Raw genomic sequence first — 15,607 nt, forward strand, 5'->3', positions numbered from 1 at the left:
CTTACCGCCTTGAAAACATTGCTCCTAATGTGTCGAAAATGATAGAGGTTCAGTTCAGGAACCAGAAATATGAATAAGAAAGAAACAAATAAATATAGGGAATTATTTGTCAAATTGTGACTTATGCACATGCAACGCTATCTCTTTGAGGGTGCCACTATCAAATCTTGAGTTTCAAATGAATGAAACACTTCTCACCTAAGTAATGAAAGTACCACTCGATCTATTTATAGATGAATGGAACACTGCTTGGCTAAGCATCAGACACACGATTATTCATGCTAGCTAGCTGCACAAAGCCATGACCTACGGACTCTGCTTCCTATTCTTCATGTCGGCTCTCAACGGGGCAGCACAACACCAAAAAGAAGCGAAGAAATAACATGAACACCTGATAAAGAAAGTAGTGAATCACATGTTGTAAATCAGTACAAAATAAATTAGCTATTTCATATCCAGATGTTCTATTTTCAAAATAACTCCTTATATTATAGCTGATTCCATTTACATTTTAAACAAATGTTGAGGGAGGGGTTAATGCTACCATGATACAAGCATGGTATAGGTTGCATAATGGCATGTAAGGTAGCATGTCCCTATAAATTCAACCGTCCAGGCCAAATACTTTGTATGAGTCCCAAATGGTTATTACAGCACAAAGCAAAATAGAACTTTTAAATGACAAAAATGGGCATTGCCAAATTTGTACAGAGTATATACAACGCACAAAATAATTCAGGGATCTGCGGCGAATGGACATAACGGAGAATGAAATTGGACGTCAATGCATTGTTTAGTGAGCAAGTAGAAAAATATAATAAAGAAAATAGTTCATAACTGAAAATTTAGCTGTTCTGGTGCCATACTAAAGAGCACATTATATACAGTGTCGCTTAGTAATTAGTAGTTGTCTGTCTCCAGGAAGTTTGGAAACGATAAACAGCTAAGAATGTGAAATGGAAAGTATGATAAGAATATAGAGGCAAAAGAGTCGTGTTGAATCATCACGTATATAAATAAGCAGAAGGATGAGTATAACATATATTCATGAGAATTATCCAGTGGTGCTAATTACGGTTCAACATACTACTCCTTCAGACACCATGCAGAAAAATTAAGTATGGACTAAACAGCATCAATGAGCACATTCTTCTTCTCAAAGTAAAGTGTGCATTGTTATAGCAAAGACAAGAACTGTTTCCAAACAACAATGAGGGCCCTAAAAGGTCCAAGCTATTGTAGCTTGTACATGTAAACAGAAAAAGAACAAAGCATCTCAGCGATTATATACCATATTCTTCGTGTTTTAAATGATAGTTGGTCCCGGACATTCTTCCAAATAAAATATGAAACCACAAAAAACAATTCAGCTTCAGAGTACATCGACATGGCGGTGGTTATATTGTTTTTATACCAAATTAAGTGAATCTCTGCAAAAAACCATCTTATTAGCTAACAAAAACTGACCAACAAAATAGCAAACAAAATTACATGTCTATATGTTCTTAGAACCAAGAGGGATCATGTAAAATCTAAAAATCAAGTGAATGTATGCACCTAGTTAGAAAAGGAGCATTCCACTTTTCTCTAATCTCATAGGTAAATAACATCAATGTAGCTGTATGGATTGAGCTCCTCGAAGTTCAAACCATAACAGTTTAGTTTACACATGGATCGGTTCAATTCTATCTGAAGATCAAACGTTTGGCTACTCAATCGGATGGCTGAAAATCCAGGTGCTCTGGTAGGCTCAAGTTTGTGTGTGGTTGTAACAATGGGATGAAGGATCTTACATTGTTGTATGTGGAAACAAACCTCAATTAGCATTTCTTTAGATTTGGTCACATTCAGTCAATCCTTTCTCCCATGGCAAAAATAATTGGAAGCTGAATCACATGGGAAATAGAACATAATGGGAAATAAATTAACTCGTAGATGAAAAAACAGTGGCGCTGGGCGCGCTATACCTGGAGGCCGCGCTGGTTGAGTCCCTTGACGGCGACAGCGATGCATCTCCCTTGGCATCGAGTGGGCAGTCGAATCCTATTTAGACGCTGCTGAAGACGCCCTTGCCGTCCATATATGAAATGAAAGAGCCTGCATTCATTGTCCAGATATGAAATGAAAGCTGCCATGAAGAAAGAAAAATATAGGCAGCATGCTCCTTAAAAACAACACAAACTATTGGATATTTTGCCAAAGGCACAACAAATCATTATACTATCAGCACCATTTATTCTTCACCTAATTCAACAGCGGCATAACACGCATATTGCTCAATATATCCAACTGATATATATCGTCCACAATCTCTGTCACTGCATCTGGCCTCTATTTAAATTGTTACTACTGTAAACAAAAAACACACTGCATATGAACCAAGAAAAGTAATCCTTGATTTTCCTTTGCATTGCATAATCAGATTTGTTCAAACAGTAAAACTAATCCAGCAATTTAAGTTAGGAATGAAACAGTAGATTGGTTATTAACACCTATCAGGATGAGCGATTGAGCAGGACAAACAAAACAAATATTTTGCCTGTAGAGTAAACAGTACTAATTACACTGAAAGAAATCAGATCTACTTTTACGCACTGGACCCTGTAAATTCCATGGCAAAATCAAGTGAAATTAGCCATAGCATTTTAGTCTGGGCAAAATTCTTGAACATGACTACTACTTACTCATCTAAAAGCACTACTCCCTCCGTCCTTTGAAGAGTGTACTTTCAACTTTGTTGGAAAGTCAAACATTTTTATGTTTGACCATATGTTTATGACATCAAATTAGTAGCATTAGATTCATGATAAAATATATTTTCATTATATACCTATTTGATTTCACAAACATTGATTATTTTTTTGCACAAACTCGGTCAAACTTTGAGATACTTTGACCCTCCAACAAAGTTGGAAGCACACTCTATAAAGGATGGAGGGAGTAACTTGCATAGTGTTGTTGGAGAAGTCAAGGAGCCAGAATCCAAGAACATGCCAATAAAAACATAGTATGCTAAATGAATCTGTTATCAGGCTATATAGGATGTACGCTGCCAGGCAAGCCAGTTATTACATGCTTAACATGCAAGACCGGTGGTTAGTAGGGTGCTTTAAACCGGTGGTTGCCGGCCTGGCACCAAACGACATAATCCTTGTTTGGTTTAGTCCCTAAACACCCCTAAATGGCACAGGTATAACATTTTCTTTATACATTAATTTTGGTTTCGATCGCCATTTTTTTCTCTGAATGTTTCCAAGATCTGTTTTAGCATTAGTTTCTTTTGCAAAGAATAATGAATGTATACTTGCTAGTAATTAACCTGGAGGATCATGTACTACATCAACAAAAATCTAATGATCCAACGTGGCACTTACATATGTCATTCACAACAGCAACAAAACCAAGTTCTCTCAAATAAAAACGCGATTCTTGCATAGTACCTTGCTGTTGTAGGTAGGTATTCCGACTGGAGGCAGTAGAAGCGGACTCAGGAGCATGGCGCTGGGGATGTGGTTCTCTAGCCACCAGCAAGTGGTCTCCTCTTACTCCTTGTTCCTCTCCCGATCCCTACTCCATCTTCCATCGGTTGGCTGTGGCCAAGGTGGCGGCGGAAAGGAGGGGATGGAAGAGAGCGAGAGGAGGAGCACCTGACACGACGGAGCGGGGCGAGGCGAGCACGGAGAGCTGGGATCACAAATCAAGGATCTCGGCGGGGAGTGAGGAGAGCACCCACCAGACTCGGACGAGCGCCGGGGACCTGCCCCGGCTGCCGGCACACGCCCGCAGCGCAAGCGCCAGCAGCGCTGCCCAGGCCAGCGCCTGCACGGCAGGCAGCAGCAGCGCCTCGGCCTCGATGGGCGCCGCCGCCGCCTCGTACCCCAGCGCGGCGAGCTGCGCCAGCAGGACGTAGACGCAGCAGGCGAGGGCGGCCCTGAACCAGGCGCCCCCGGCAGACAGCAAGGAGGCGAGGTACTCTGTAATTTAGAAACAGAGAGAAGGGTGTCTTCTCGACTTCTTGGGACCTCCTATTCAGCGCGTTCAGCGCCGCTGAACCAAACTGGCGCTCACTGCGCCGCCTTAGTGGGCCGGCCCACGAACAAGCAACAACAGCGAAAAAATACCTAAAAAACTTGTCGCGCCGAGGATTCGAACATGCGTCGTTGCCTTGCAGTACGCAGTTGGCTTACCACTAGACCCGCTCATAAGACTGGCTAACATTACCGCGAAGGGTTTAAGGACAATTGCAGCCGCGCTGTTCCAAAATTACATGTTCACAGATTAAAAAAAGGTTCACGAATTTGTTTCAAAAAGAAAAGGTTCACTTATTCAAGAAAGCTAACGAAAATTGAAAAAAGTTCACTATTTCGAGAATTTTTTTCATAAATTTGAAAAAGTTCACTAATTCCAGAAAAGTTAGCGAAATTTAAGAAGTTCGTGAGTTTGAAAAAAGTTCATGAAAATTTTGGAAAAGTTCATCATATACAAAATAGTTCAAGAAAATTGAAAAAGTTCATCGATTTTCACAAAGAGTTCATACAATTGAAAAAAGTTCATCGGTTTTGACAAAAAGTTCACCCATTTTCATGAAAGTTCACGAGTTTTGAAAAAAAGTTCACAACTTTTGAAAAAAGTCCATTGATTTTGAAAAAATAGTTCATCAATTTAAAAAAGGTTTATCAAATTCAAAAAAGGTTCACGAACTGAAAAATAGTTCATCGATTTTACCAAAACAAAATAGCGAAAATGACAAAAGTTCGCGCATTTATTAATTATCAAGAAATGTAAGAACAAAAAGAAAGTAAAAAGAAAAAATCAAACAAAATCGTTCGAAAAAACAGTAAGTATTTACTCTCAAAAGAAGGTAATCAGTCAGATCCGAAGGAGTGGGTCGGTGGTTATCGCGGCGTTCTCGAAACCAGGAGATCGCTTGTTCGAATACTACCTAGAGCGCTGTTTTTTGCGATTTATCAAAATGAGAAAACATGAACGGGCCTGATAGTTTTTATTGCATGTATATAGAAACAACAATTTCGAGAAAAATGGATCAGTTCAGAGGAATACAAATAGCTGGCATATGTGCTAATTTTTCCATGCTTAAAATATCAGGAATCTAAACATCTCTAATAGAGCGGCAACCCAATCTAAACAAGAGTGAAATTCTCCTACAGTCTTGTTAGGTAAGCAAAACATAGAATAGTTAAAAATATGTGATTATTACTATGAGCTACGTAAGTAATAGTAAACCAGAAGAAATAATTATGTTTGTTTGCTTCCCCTCTATATAAAGATAGTTTCTATTGTTCCTAGGAGGCATGTCGCCATCAAGTTTCTTTTCGGATTGACTAATATTGATATCAAACAATGATGCATATCATTTTAGAAGACTAAATTTCTAACAATGAAATGCATTCCTCCCAACGCTTACCTCCCAGTCTACAACGACTCTGATCCTGTAGTAGCAAGAAACGATGCTCAAACCACACACGGTCGACAGCGAAACCTGCACACAAGAGAAGGCATTTTAACTGGAACAACCTAAAATTATTTGCTCATGTTTCTATTGTTGAGACATCATATAAATTTATAGAAGCTCAAATGCGCATATTAAGCCACCAGAAGCCATTAGAAATGAATACAATAAGCATACAAAGACCACACTCTAAAATATATATTTTTTAATCCAATGGCAACATGCTATGACCACCTGCATAAATTTTTGTGGCACTTACAGGAAGATATTAAAGTAGCATGCTTGACCATCAATGCACTAACAATACAGTGGTAACTTATATCTTCTGTAAAATTAACCCCGTTATCAAAGTAACAGATACATGACTATTTTCCTAAAAAAAATATGTACCCGATATAACTAAACTATGGTTCAAATGTCTACTCCTCAAATAATCAGTACAAGTTATCTGGAATTAAGGAATCAAATAGTAAAGTGGTAACAGGATAGGTAATATTGAGGAGGTTCCTGGTAAGCTAGGTTTAGCAGACTACCTTGATGGAGTTAGGTGACAGGCCGACCACCGTTCTTGTTCGGCTCCGTGGCAGCCTAGGCATAATGGCATCGCCTTCCTCATGCGCGGAGGAGAGCCACAAATTGGTAACTCGACCAACTGTCTCAATCCTTAAAATACAAGAAAGAGTTCATTTTTTAAATATACTTCATTTATAGATTGGTGTATGGATTGCAGCTAAATATCAGAGGAGATGGTGGAGGAGAAGGGATGGCTCACCACTGCACCCCCATATCTGACCACCATCAAGCAAATTAGTTAAAGAGGAGGGCACTAGCTTGACCAACATCAACGGCACGTGCCTGAACCACCGAAAATGAGCAAACGAGAAGGAACTTCAACTCCTCAAGTTTTCTATTTCTTCTTGAGTTCTAAACAATTGAATTCTCTTTGCAAGTTTATCTTTCTCATTCATAGCCATTTATTTTGATTGTTGCACGTATGTTAGAACCTGCATTAAGACATTGCAGTTAGCAGATTCAATGATAAGTTATTATCAACACACTCTTGGTTCAGAACTGTCGGCTAAAACCAATATGCCAAAGAAGCGATTATTAAACCAACTGTCTCATCATCACATAAATGGCTGAGCATAAACATTAGCATGGCATCTGAGTTCATATATGTCATCACAACCATTTAGCAGTCACCTATCAATCTGCATGTTATGCACAGCAGAGATAAAATGTAGATTTAATAAGTTTGGTTTCATTTAGTAGGGAAAGTCATAGCTAAAAGACTGTCACCACCAAAATCATAGCTGCCATCGACCAGGAAACTCCATAGGACACAAAATATTGTAAAAAAAACTCCATCATGGCAGTCACAAAAAATCTCAAGAAACTCCATAAAAGACAGAATTGGCAACTGCACTATGCACCACATATTTGGATTAGAACATTGAATCAGTATGATCAGTATGCTGCTTCACCAGAAACAACGCGCAAAGCACATGCTGCATTAAGTTGACTAAGCTCCCCCCACCCCGCAAAAAAAACACCACTCCAAATCGATCTTCACCGTTAGACAGGAAGGATACATTTAAATTTCAGTTCATCCTCAGGCAAACAAGAGAGTTGAAGAAGAAAATCGGACGAAACTGAATTTGTCCATTCACAACGCTGTATAACCGTGCCACAATAATGAACATTGATGGCCATGACAATCTCAGAGCACCCACCGGAGGCAAGGAGAGGAGCTCACCCTGGTTGGTTTTGTAGCGGACGTTGAACAGCGCTACCACACGGAAGCAGCAACGCCAAGGCGCTCATCACAACAATGATGGCAACGGTGCTGTAGCGAACTGAATCCTGCTACACAAGAGGAACAAGAGAAATAACAGTGAGTGAGGTTTCCTACTCTACTTTGGCTTAATTAATAGAACCAAAGTAACCACTGTGAATGAAGCCAAAGGCATAACGGTGAGGACCAGAGAAATATGTCTACATGATTCAGACCGCATCATTGAACAACATATGAATGGCAGAGAGCCCCAAACCAAATTGGCTTTATTTATCAGGTAAGTGACATTAGAACAGAGAATTATCTTATCATCAGGTAAAGAGTGACATGACGACCTCTCCATGCCTGTTGCTTGCTTGAAACTACATCAACTACCTACCAGCGCATACATACATACATGGGTTAATTATTAAAGATCCTTTAATTCCTTTGTTATCATCGTATCTTATATCTGAACACACACACACACACACACACACACACACACACACACACACAGAGAGAGAGAGTTTTTTGCAGTGGATGCGGGATTTTATTTGTTACCGGGAAGCTGTAAATCTTGCTTTGTTTTGACTCAAGGACCTTGTGGTTTGAAATAAATTCCTCTGCTTTCATTAATCCATTTGGGCTCCTCTCCTCTCCTCTGAAGAGAAGAGAAGAAATAAACAGAGAGGTCTCACTTGGATGAGTTGTTGTGTGATAAGCAAACAAATATCCTGCTAATGACTCAATTAAGGATATGAGCACGATTAGACCACACAAGACAAGAGCAGAAAAAAAACTGAATCTGCCTAGTAGAAGAAAGAGGGAAGGGAACAAAGATGAGAGAGGGGGAGGGGACCCTCCAATTCCTCCCTTGGCTGTCGACGTTGTCGTCGTTAGCCGTTGTACCAACAAAACAGAGAAGACGAGACGGGGGTCAGAGAAGAAGAAAAAGAAGAATAGGAGGATGGGGTATGGGCGAGAGCTCACCTTGGCGAGCAGGGACGAAGGCTCCCTGTCCATGAGCGGAGCAGCAGCAGCGTCCTCGCCTCCCGATGATGGCGAGCAGCAGCAGTAGCAGCTCCTCTCGGCGATGATGAAGCGCGGCCGTCGCCTTTGGCCCTGCGTCGCCAGGGTGCAGCGGCTGGGCGAGTCATGGCCCGTGCCCCTCGGTGAGCGGCCGCGCGAGTCGTGGCCCGTGCCCCTCGGTGACCTTGGGCCGGCAGCAGACGGCGGCTCGGCCTCCTCGTCGGTTCTAGGGTTAGGGGAGGGGAATGACAGGAGGAGAGGAGGAAAGGTGTGAGAGGGATGGGATCCTACAGGAGGAGGAGGAGCGGCGAGAGGGGGAGGGGGCAGAGGTGGCGGCCGGAGGGGAGGAGGCAGAGATGGCGGCGCGAGGAAGAGGGCGGGGAGCCATGGCGTGGAGGAGAGGAGAGGCGCGAGTGCGGGAGGAGCGGCGGCTAGGGTTACACGCGGGCTGCTGCATTTTATACGTCAGCGGGTGAAAAGACGGCAATGCCCTCGGTGGGGCACGTGATTTACAGGCGGTGGCACCAGAAATTCCATTGCAGCAGCGGCAGACGAGATCGAACGCCGGCTTGATCGGACGGCCAGTACCAGTCCACCAGATCCGACGGCCACTACGCGTCAGGGAGATCGATCGAACGGTCCAGAATCCAAACGAACGTGGAAGCTCCATTTTGTTTCAGACTCTAACAAGAGGATTTTAGGGTATGCGGTCTGTTTTGATTGTTGTGTTTTATAGTATGTACCTTTTTTATGTATTTGCATAGTTTTTTTTCTTATTGTGGACCCAAATTGCACAAGGAATCCTTTTGATGCTGAATACTCCCTCCGTCCCAAAATTCTTGTCTTGGATTTGTCTAGATATAGATGTATCTGACATCTGTATCTAGACAAATCTTGCTGTGCATGGTTGGCTATTACTTACATGTGGAAAACAGATTAGGTGTTTTATCATTTGTGAGCTAAGTTCTAATTTCACTTCTCTAGTGTTTTCTAGATCCAATAAGAATCTTGTGCCAACGTTCTAGACAAATCTGCAAAAAAAAAACGTAGACTAACATTTCAGGGAACGAGAAAATTTAACAACTTCAAGAAAACCAGAATTGGCTTGCATTCCTGTGCGTAGCCAAGAACTATTTTAATTGCGGCTTTTATGTGGTGACAGTGAGCACTATGCTATGTGTGAAATTACACTAATTTGATACCAAAAAATCATCATCCAGCTACTAATCTACTTTTCAAAACTGTTACTTTGTACATGCTCTTCCTGCTTTGTTCTGTCCCCTGTTCATGCTGTGCGTACGTGGTCAAATGGAAGGGGTGTTAAATCCAATGGAAAACACAAACGAAGATTACCAGGCAAACGGCAGTCTGTGTGTCCTGTGACCTGCAACTGAGTTAGGTGGCTAGCTGGACTGTGATCTAGTAGTGGCACAGCTTTGGGTGCCATCAGGACGAAACATAGTTTGAACAAGTAAATCTGAAGCGTCAACCATCAACGCAGATCAAAAACTATATCAACGAGGTAATAAGAAATACATCACAAGCCGAATGACAAAAAATCATAGCTTAGGGTCAAATGCCAAAGGTTGCTGTTTAAGAAACTTCCATCGACTGAATCACTCAACCTTTGGGTTCACCTCCAACCTGAGCTCCAGTCACAACAGGGGCGACAAAAAGTGATGTTTAAGAAACTTCCATCGGCTAAATCACTCAACCTTGGGTTCACCTCCAACCTGAGCTCCAGTCACACCAGGGGCAACAAAAAGTGATGTTTAAGAAACTTCCATCGGCTAAATCACTCAACCTTGGGTTCACCTCCAACCTGAGCTCCAGTCACACCAGGGGCGACGCCGGTTGGGGAAGCAGGGGCGACGGCGGTTGGGGAAGCAGGGGCGACGGCGGTTGAGGAAGCAGGGGCGACGGCGGTTGAGGAAGCAAGGGCGACGGCGGTTGAGGAAGCAGGGGCGACGGCGGTTGAGGAAGCAGGGTCGACGCCGGTTGAGGAAGCAGGGTCGACGCCGGTTGAGGAAGCACCCTTGCCTCCATTCCCTGCCTTGTGGAACCCATTTGCAGTAACCTTTCCATTTCCTTCGTTCAGGACAGCATTTGATTCCCCATTTGATTCCCCAACCCTGATCCCAGTCCACTCCTTCATTTCTTCCTTGAAGAAGTAAATCCCGGCCACTCCTGAGGAAGTAATGCTCCTTGGTATCCTCTTCTCCTTAAGTACCTTGAGTTTCTTAAGAATAACTTCTGCATTTTCAGTTATGGTCTTCCCGAATGTCTCTCCTTTTTGGGGGATACTGATGATCTTCTCAAAAAGCTGAAAAGAAGAAAAATAGTAAGAACTACAACAGTACAGCAATCTTATAAAGCAATGGAGCAAACAGAGTAAAAGACTTGCTTTGCTGTCCCTAGTGAGAACATCTAACATCTGAAGTAATGTAACAAAGAAAAGTTCACTTACTGTGACATGCTTGTCAGCTGTATCAATTGTGCTCTCAAATAAAGACTGCTTTGTCTCCTTCTTTTCATCATCCACAGCTACTTTTTTCTGAGGAAACAGCTTTTTCTCTAACTCAAAGTTCCTCTTTTCCTCCTCAAACTTCCTCCTTTCTTCCTCAAGAAGGAGACGCTCAGCTTCAAGCTTTTTCTTCTCATGTTTGTCAATTCGCTTGTCAATTAGAGCTTCCAGATTCTCTGCCCGCAGTACCCTAGCCTTCCTCATGTAGTTGCGAATTAAGGCAATAGTGCGATAATCCCGTGGGGATTGCACCACAACAGAGGGTTGAAAAATCCTGAGTATGACAAATAACTAAATCAGTGCAGAACATAAGACAAATCACATGTGAACAGTAAGCAAGGTAAAGAGGTACAAACAACATAATGATTTATGTTCACAAGCCACAGAAAAGAAAAGACAAATCACATGTGAACATTAAGCAAGGTAAAGCTCAGAGCTACAAACAACATAATGATTTCTTATCATGGACAGTGATAATTTCTTATCATAATGATTATCCTGGACAGTGATATGTAAACAGGAAAAGAAGACAAATAATGTGTGAACACAAAGCAAGGTAAAGAGCTTCAAAAGCATGATGATTTTAACATCGCTACAGATTATATTCACAATCACAGAAAAAGACAAATCATACATGAACACTCAAAACAAAATCCATGAGACCAGGACTTATTTGTTGGAGAGTTAGACCCATCCTGATGAAAGACAGGTGGACATTACAATTTCAAAGCACGCTGGCCTACTTCAGGACAAGCTAAATCTAGAAGATCATGTTGATTTGACTTTTCTTAGGTAAGAAGATCATGTTGACCCTAACTTAGCCCTGATCCAGATCCAGATCGTGTTGACCCTAACCTAGAAGATGAAACAACAACAGCACTGATCCACATACAGATCATGTTGAGCCTAACCTAGAAGATCAAACCCCAATAGCACTGATCCAGATCCAGATCACGTTGACCCTAACCTAGGAGATCAAACCCCAATAGCACTGACCCAGATGCAAACAAACTTAGAGAATGGTCATTACCTTGTCACGAGTGGCCTGAAGGCTTCGAGGGTGGTGTCGCCGGACAGCGCCATGGACTGGAGGTTGGAGAATCGCCCTGAGATGGCCAAGAGGTCGAGGTTGACGGGGACGGGCGGGGTGCGGAGGAACACACCGGCGCCAATCTTGGGGCCGAGGCCGGGGTACTTGCTGTAGTGGTAGGGGAACTCGACGCACGTGCCTGCAGGGACCTCGACGTAGTTGCCGGTGTAGGCCTGGAGGCCGTGGTGGCCGGCCGGGTGCCCTGCTGGAAGCAGCGCCTCCTTGGGAGCCGGCGAGTCGCCCGATTCTCCGCTGTGAGAAATGGAAGTGCGGGTCAGATCTGAGAAGGAACCGACCAAATGGGAAAACTACATGAACGGATCGGGGGATCGGGCGAGATAGGGACTGACCTTTTCGCCATGTACGCCGTCATGATGCGGCGGCGGCGGAGGAAGGGGAGGGGGGCGGCGGCGGCGGCGGCGCTAGGGTTTGGATCGGAGGGAGCAGGAGGCGTGGCTAGGGTTGCGGGAGGCGGGGGGTTATATATGGGGTTCGGGGTTGGACCGCGCCGTGGGTTGCTGGTCGCTCTGGTTCGGGGTCCGACCGCGCCGTGGCGTGGGTCGCTCTGGCTCGGGGTCGATTGCGTTCGGGGTTGGACCGCGCGGTGGGCTGCGCAGTCGCTCTGGTTCGTGGTCGATTTGATTCCGGCTCGACCACGCGGTGCGTTGGCCGGAATGACGAGGCTCGTGCTGCGTTTTGTTTCATCGCTTCCAACTTTATCTGCAAATAAGATGACGAATGGGTTTCATACTTTAGTAGTATGTATCAAAAAAACAAATTGAATGAATTTGCCCAAGTAAGAGAACCAAACCTTGATTGATGTTCACTCCGCTCTTGATGAACCAAACCTGTCCGTGTCCATACATGGACAAATTTGTGAGTATAGTTGGGTGAATTGCATATATGTGAAGAAAATTAAGAGAAATCCTTACCTTTTCCATCGAGCCTATGATCCAAATCGGCCTCTTATGAGCTTCAGAGGAAGGCCATGAGGCCGAGAGGGGATTGGCCGGAGGAGGCCAAGAGGCCATGGCCAAGATGTTGAGAGGGGATTTGCAGGAGCCAAGCTTGTGGCCATGGCCATGGCCATGAGGTTGAGCTCGAGCTTCATGAGAGGTTGGGTAGGTGCCGAGTCCTTTGGATATGAGCTAGCTGGTACCCTTTTCTCCTCTGGCTACACGCGACTACTTATAGGCGGGGGCACATGGACACGAGTCGATCTCGCGCTGGATGGACGGTTTACAACTAATTATAGACGATTTTTTCGTAAACGTAATACTAAATCAATCACGGGATTTTCATCGTTGACCATAAATAGTACTCGTATATACTCCCTCCGTTCCAAAATAGATGATCTAACTTTGTACTAAAGTTAGTAGAAAGTTGAGTCATTTATTTTGGAACGGAGGGAGTATATAATAACACAAAATACTTTCCCAAATACAACTACTACTAGTGATAATTTTGCTAAATACATGGTACATCATGCCTTTTGTGTGGCTGAGAGCTGAGAAGAGAAAAGAGCTGCTGAGCTTGAGTGAGCCTCACTCTCTCCTCTACTGCGTCATTGCTTACGTGTGAAACCGCGTGGGCGGCGGACTACGCTCACATGTGAACCCGGCTGTAGCCGGCTGACGTGTGGGGCCAGACGCATTCATTCGTCCTGGCACGGCGCGGGGTAGATCTGCCTCTCCTTGCTCGCTGCTACGTACTGATTTTTTACACTAGATGAAATAGTAATTATTAACCACTGTGGCCAGCTCGTGTCAGGCCAACACCAGCGCACAAATCGACCCCAAATTGTCCGTTTGTGTCCGTTTAACGTAAACCGACAAACCGAACGCATGGGAGTATACGGACGTTTCGTCCGGTCTATGTCCGCTTTTGCTCTATTTTCAGACCAAAGTTGCTCTCGGTTTGGCGCCAAAGCGGACAGAAAGCGGACGTCTTCGCGTCCTCGTGGTCCGTCTGTGTCCGCCCTCGCCCCCACCTATCACTCTCTCCTTTTCTGTACCTGGCCGAGGGCTCGTCCACATCGCGATGACGCTCGACGCGCACTACCTCCGGGGCTCCATGGCCCCGGAGTCGATCTTGTTGCTCAAGCACGCCTCCTTCCCGGAGTCGATCTTCTTCCACTTCCTCGCCGCCGACGGCGGCGCCGTGCCCGAGGTGGGCGAGCTCCGAAGCGCGCTCGCCGCCTCCTTCCCGTCGCCGCGGTTCGAGATCTACCCGTTTTGGGCCGACACCGTCACGGGGCTCATCTCCGCCTCGGTGCGCGCCGCGCTCGAGGCGCCGCTCAACTACGCCAGGAACTACCTCGCCGACCTGCTCCCCAAGTGCGTGTCGTGGGCCATTTACCTCGACTCGGGCGTGCTCGCCGTCGACGACGTGCGCCGCCTGTGGGAGACGCGCCTGCCCGCCGTCGTCGTCGTCGCCGCGCCCGAGTACTGCCACGCCAACTTCTCCCGCCACTTCACCGACGCCTTCTGGTCCGACCCGGACCTCGACGCGCGCGTCTTCGCGGGCCGCCGCCGCGCGCCCTGCTACTTCAACACCGGCTTCATGGTCATTGACCTTCGGCGCTGGCGCTCGGGGAACTACCGCCACCGTGTCGAGCTGTGGATGGAGTTGCAGACGGAGAAGCGAATCAACGAGCTGGGGTCCTTGCTCCTCTTTGTTGGCGAGGTGGAGGCTGTCGACCATCGGTGGAACCAGCACGGCTTGGGCGGCGACAACATTCTTGGTAGCTGCCGCCCGCTCCACAAGGGCCTGTCAGCCTGATGCACTGGTCAGGCAAGGGCGAGCCATGGGATCGCCTCGATGCCGGCATCGCAAGCATCGGCGTCGTCCTGGGTCTCAGTGTCATCATCGGCGTTGCCGGCGGCGGTTTGGGGTGGCCGCGGCGGCGTCAAGTTCGCTATGTCTGCTACGTGTTCGAAGAAATGACGAGGACGTACAGCTGGTGAAATAGGGTGAAAATGGGGTAGCAGCATTGGATGCAGCGAGTTTGTCCGGCCTCTGTCCGGCGTTTGTTCTCCCTATTTCTATCACATACTGACAAAATCCGAACAAAATGGTATAGATTTAGGGTCGTGCGGTGGAGTTGGCCTCAGTCTCGCTAAAAATATTGGTAACGCTGGCTGGCCTTTGGAGTGGCCCAAGGGACGGCGCCCGCCTAGTGGGTGGGACAAGTGGGTGCGACACCGAGAGCACGCGAGGTGGGGCACGCCGGCAAAGCAATATAATAAAGTTTGGCGTAACCCAATCGATGCTCTTCACTGTAGTCATTCCAGCTGGAAAAAACAAAGCCATCCACGATGCAAGCTCGACTGGAGCCGACAATCGAAGCAGCTCGTCCGTTCACCCGTGACCCGATCTTTTCCCATTGTCGTGTCGAAATTTTAGTGCACACAATATGTGTACACGGTTTTTTGAGGAAAAAACTGTTTACCAGGCTCATTTTAACACAATAAACGGCACGGCGGCAGCTTGCTTCTCGGCTGACTGTTGAGAGAATCAAATCACGCGGCTGTTTCGTGAGCCGAACGGCTGGAGCGCGATCGATCGGATCGGTTGAGAGAATCACGCGCCGACGAACGGCTCGAGCCTCGAGGAATGGCTGAGCATTTCGTTTCAGGGACGGATTTGGGCCCCGCCAAGTGCGGTGGGAAAAGTCAAAATCCAAAAGCGGGAAGGAAGAAAATGGGAGCGCGCGTC

At 45.6% G+C, this 15,607-nt stretch overlaps 1 protein-coding gene, 1 long non-coding RNA gene and 1 pseudogene across 2 annotated transcripts; 1 reads left to right on the forward strand and 2 right to left on the reverse strand.

The window, feature by feature from the left end:
- Window positions 1-1,126: 1,126 nt before the first annotated feature.
- LOC119349707 lies at window positions 1,127-8,228 on the reverse strand. Its single transcript, XR_005169500.1, has 6 exons — window positions 7,809-8,228; window positions 7,227-7,336; window positions 6,243-6,474; window positions 6,004-6,133; window positions 3,441-5,500; window positions 1,127-2,097 (listed from the first exon to the last, which is right to left on the reverse strand). It is a non-coding gene; the product is annotated as an uncharacterized LOC119349707 (long non-coding RNA).
- Window positions 8,229-9,748: 1,520 nt separating this feature from the next.
- Window positions 9,749-13,065, reverse strand: LOC119349706. Its single transcript, XM_037617793.1, has 7 exons — window positions 12,823-13,065; window positions 12,702-12,738; window positions 12,241-12,610; window positions 11,831-12,142; window positions 10,744-11,074; window positions 10,116-10,599; window positions 9,749-10,026 (listed from the first exon to the last, which is right to left on the reverse strand). The coding sequence occupies exons 1-7, from the start codon at window positions 12,919-12,921 to the stop codon at window positions 9,983-9,985; spliced, it is 1,677 nt and encodes a 558-aa protein (XP_037473690.1). The 5' UTR covers window positions 12,922-13,065; the 3' UTR covers window positions 9,749-9,982.
- LOC119350948 lies at window positions 12,967-15,021 on the forward strand (annotated as a pseudogene).
- Window positions 15,022-15,607: the final 586 nt, after the last annotated feature.

Source organism: Triticum dicoccoides, chromosome 1B (assembly GCF_002162155.2).
Source record: "Triticum dicoccoides isolate Atlit2015 ecotype Zavitan chromosome 1B, WEW_v2.0, whole genome shotgun sequence".
NCBI classification, from domain to species: domain Eukaryota; kingdom Viridiplantae; phylum Streptophyta; class Magnoliopsida; order Poales; family Poaceae; genus Triticum; species Triticum dicoccoides.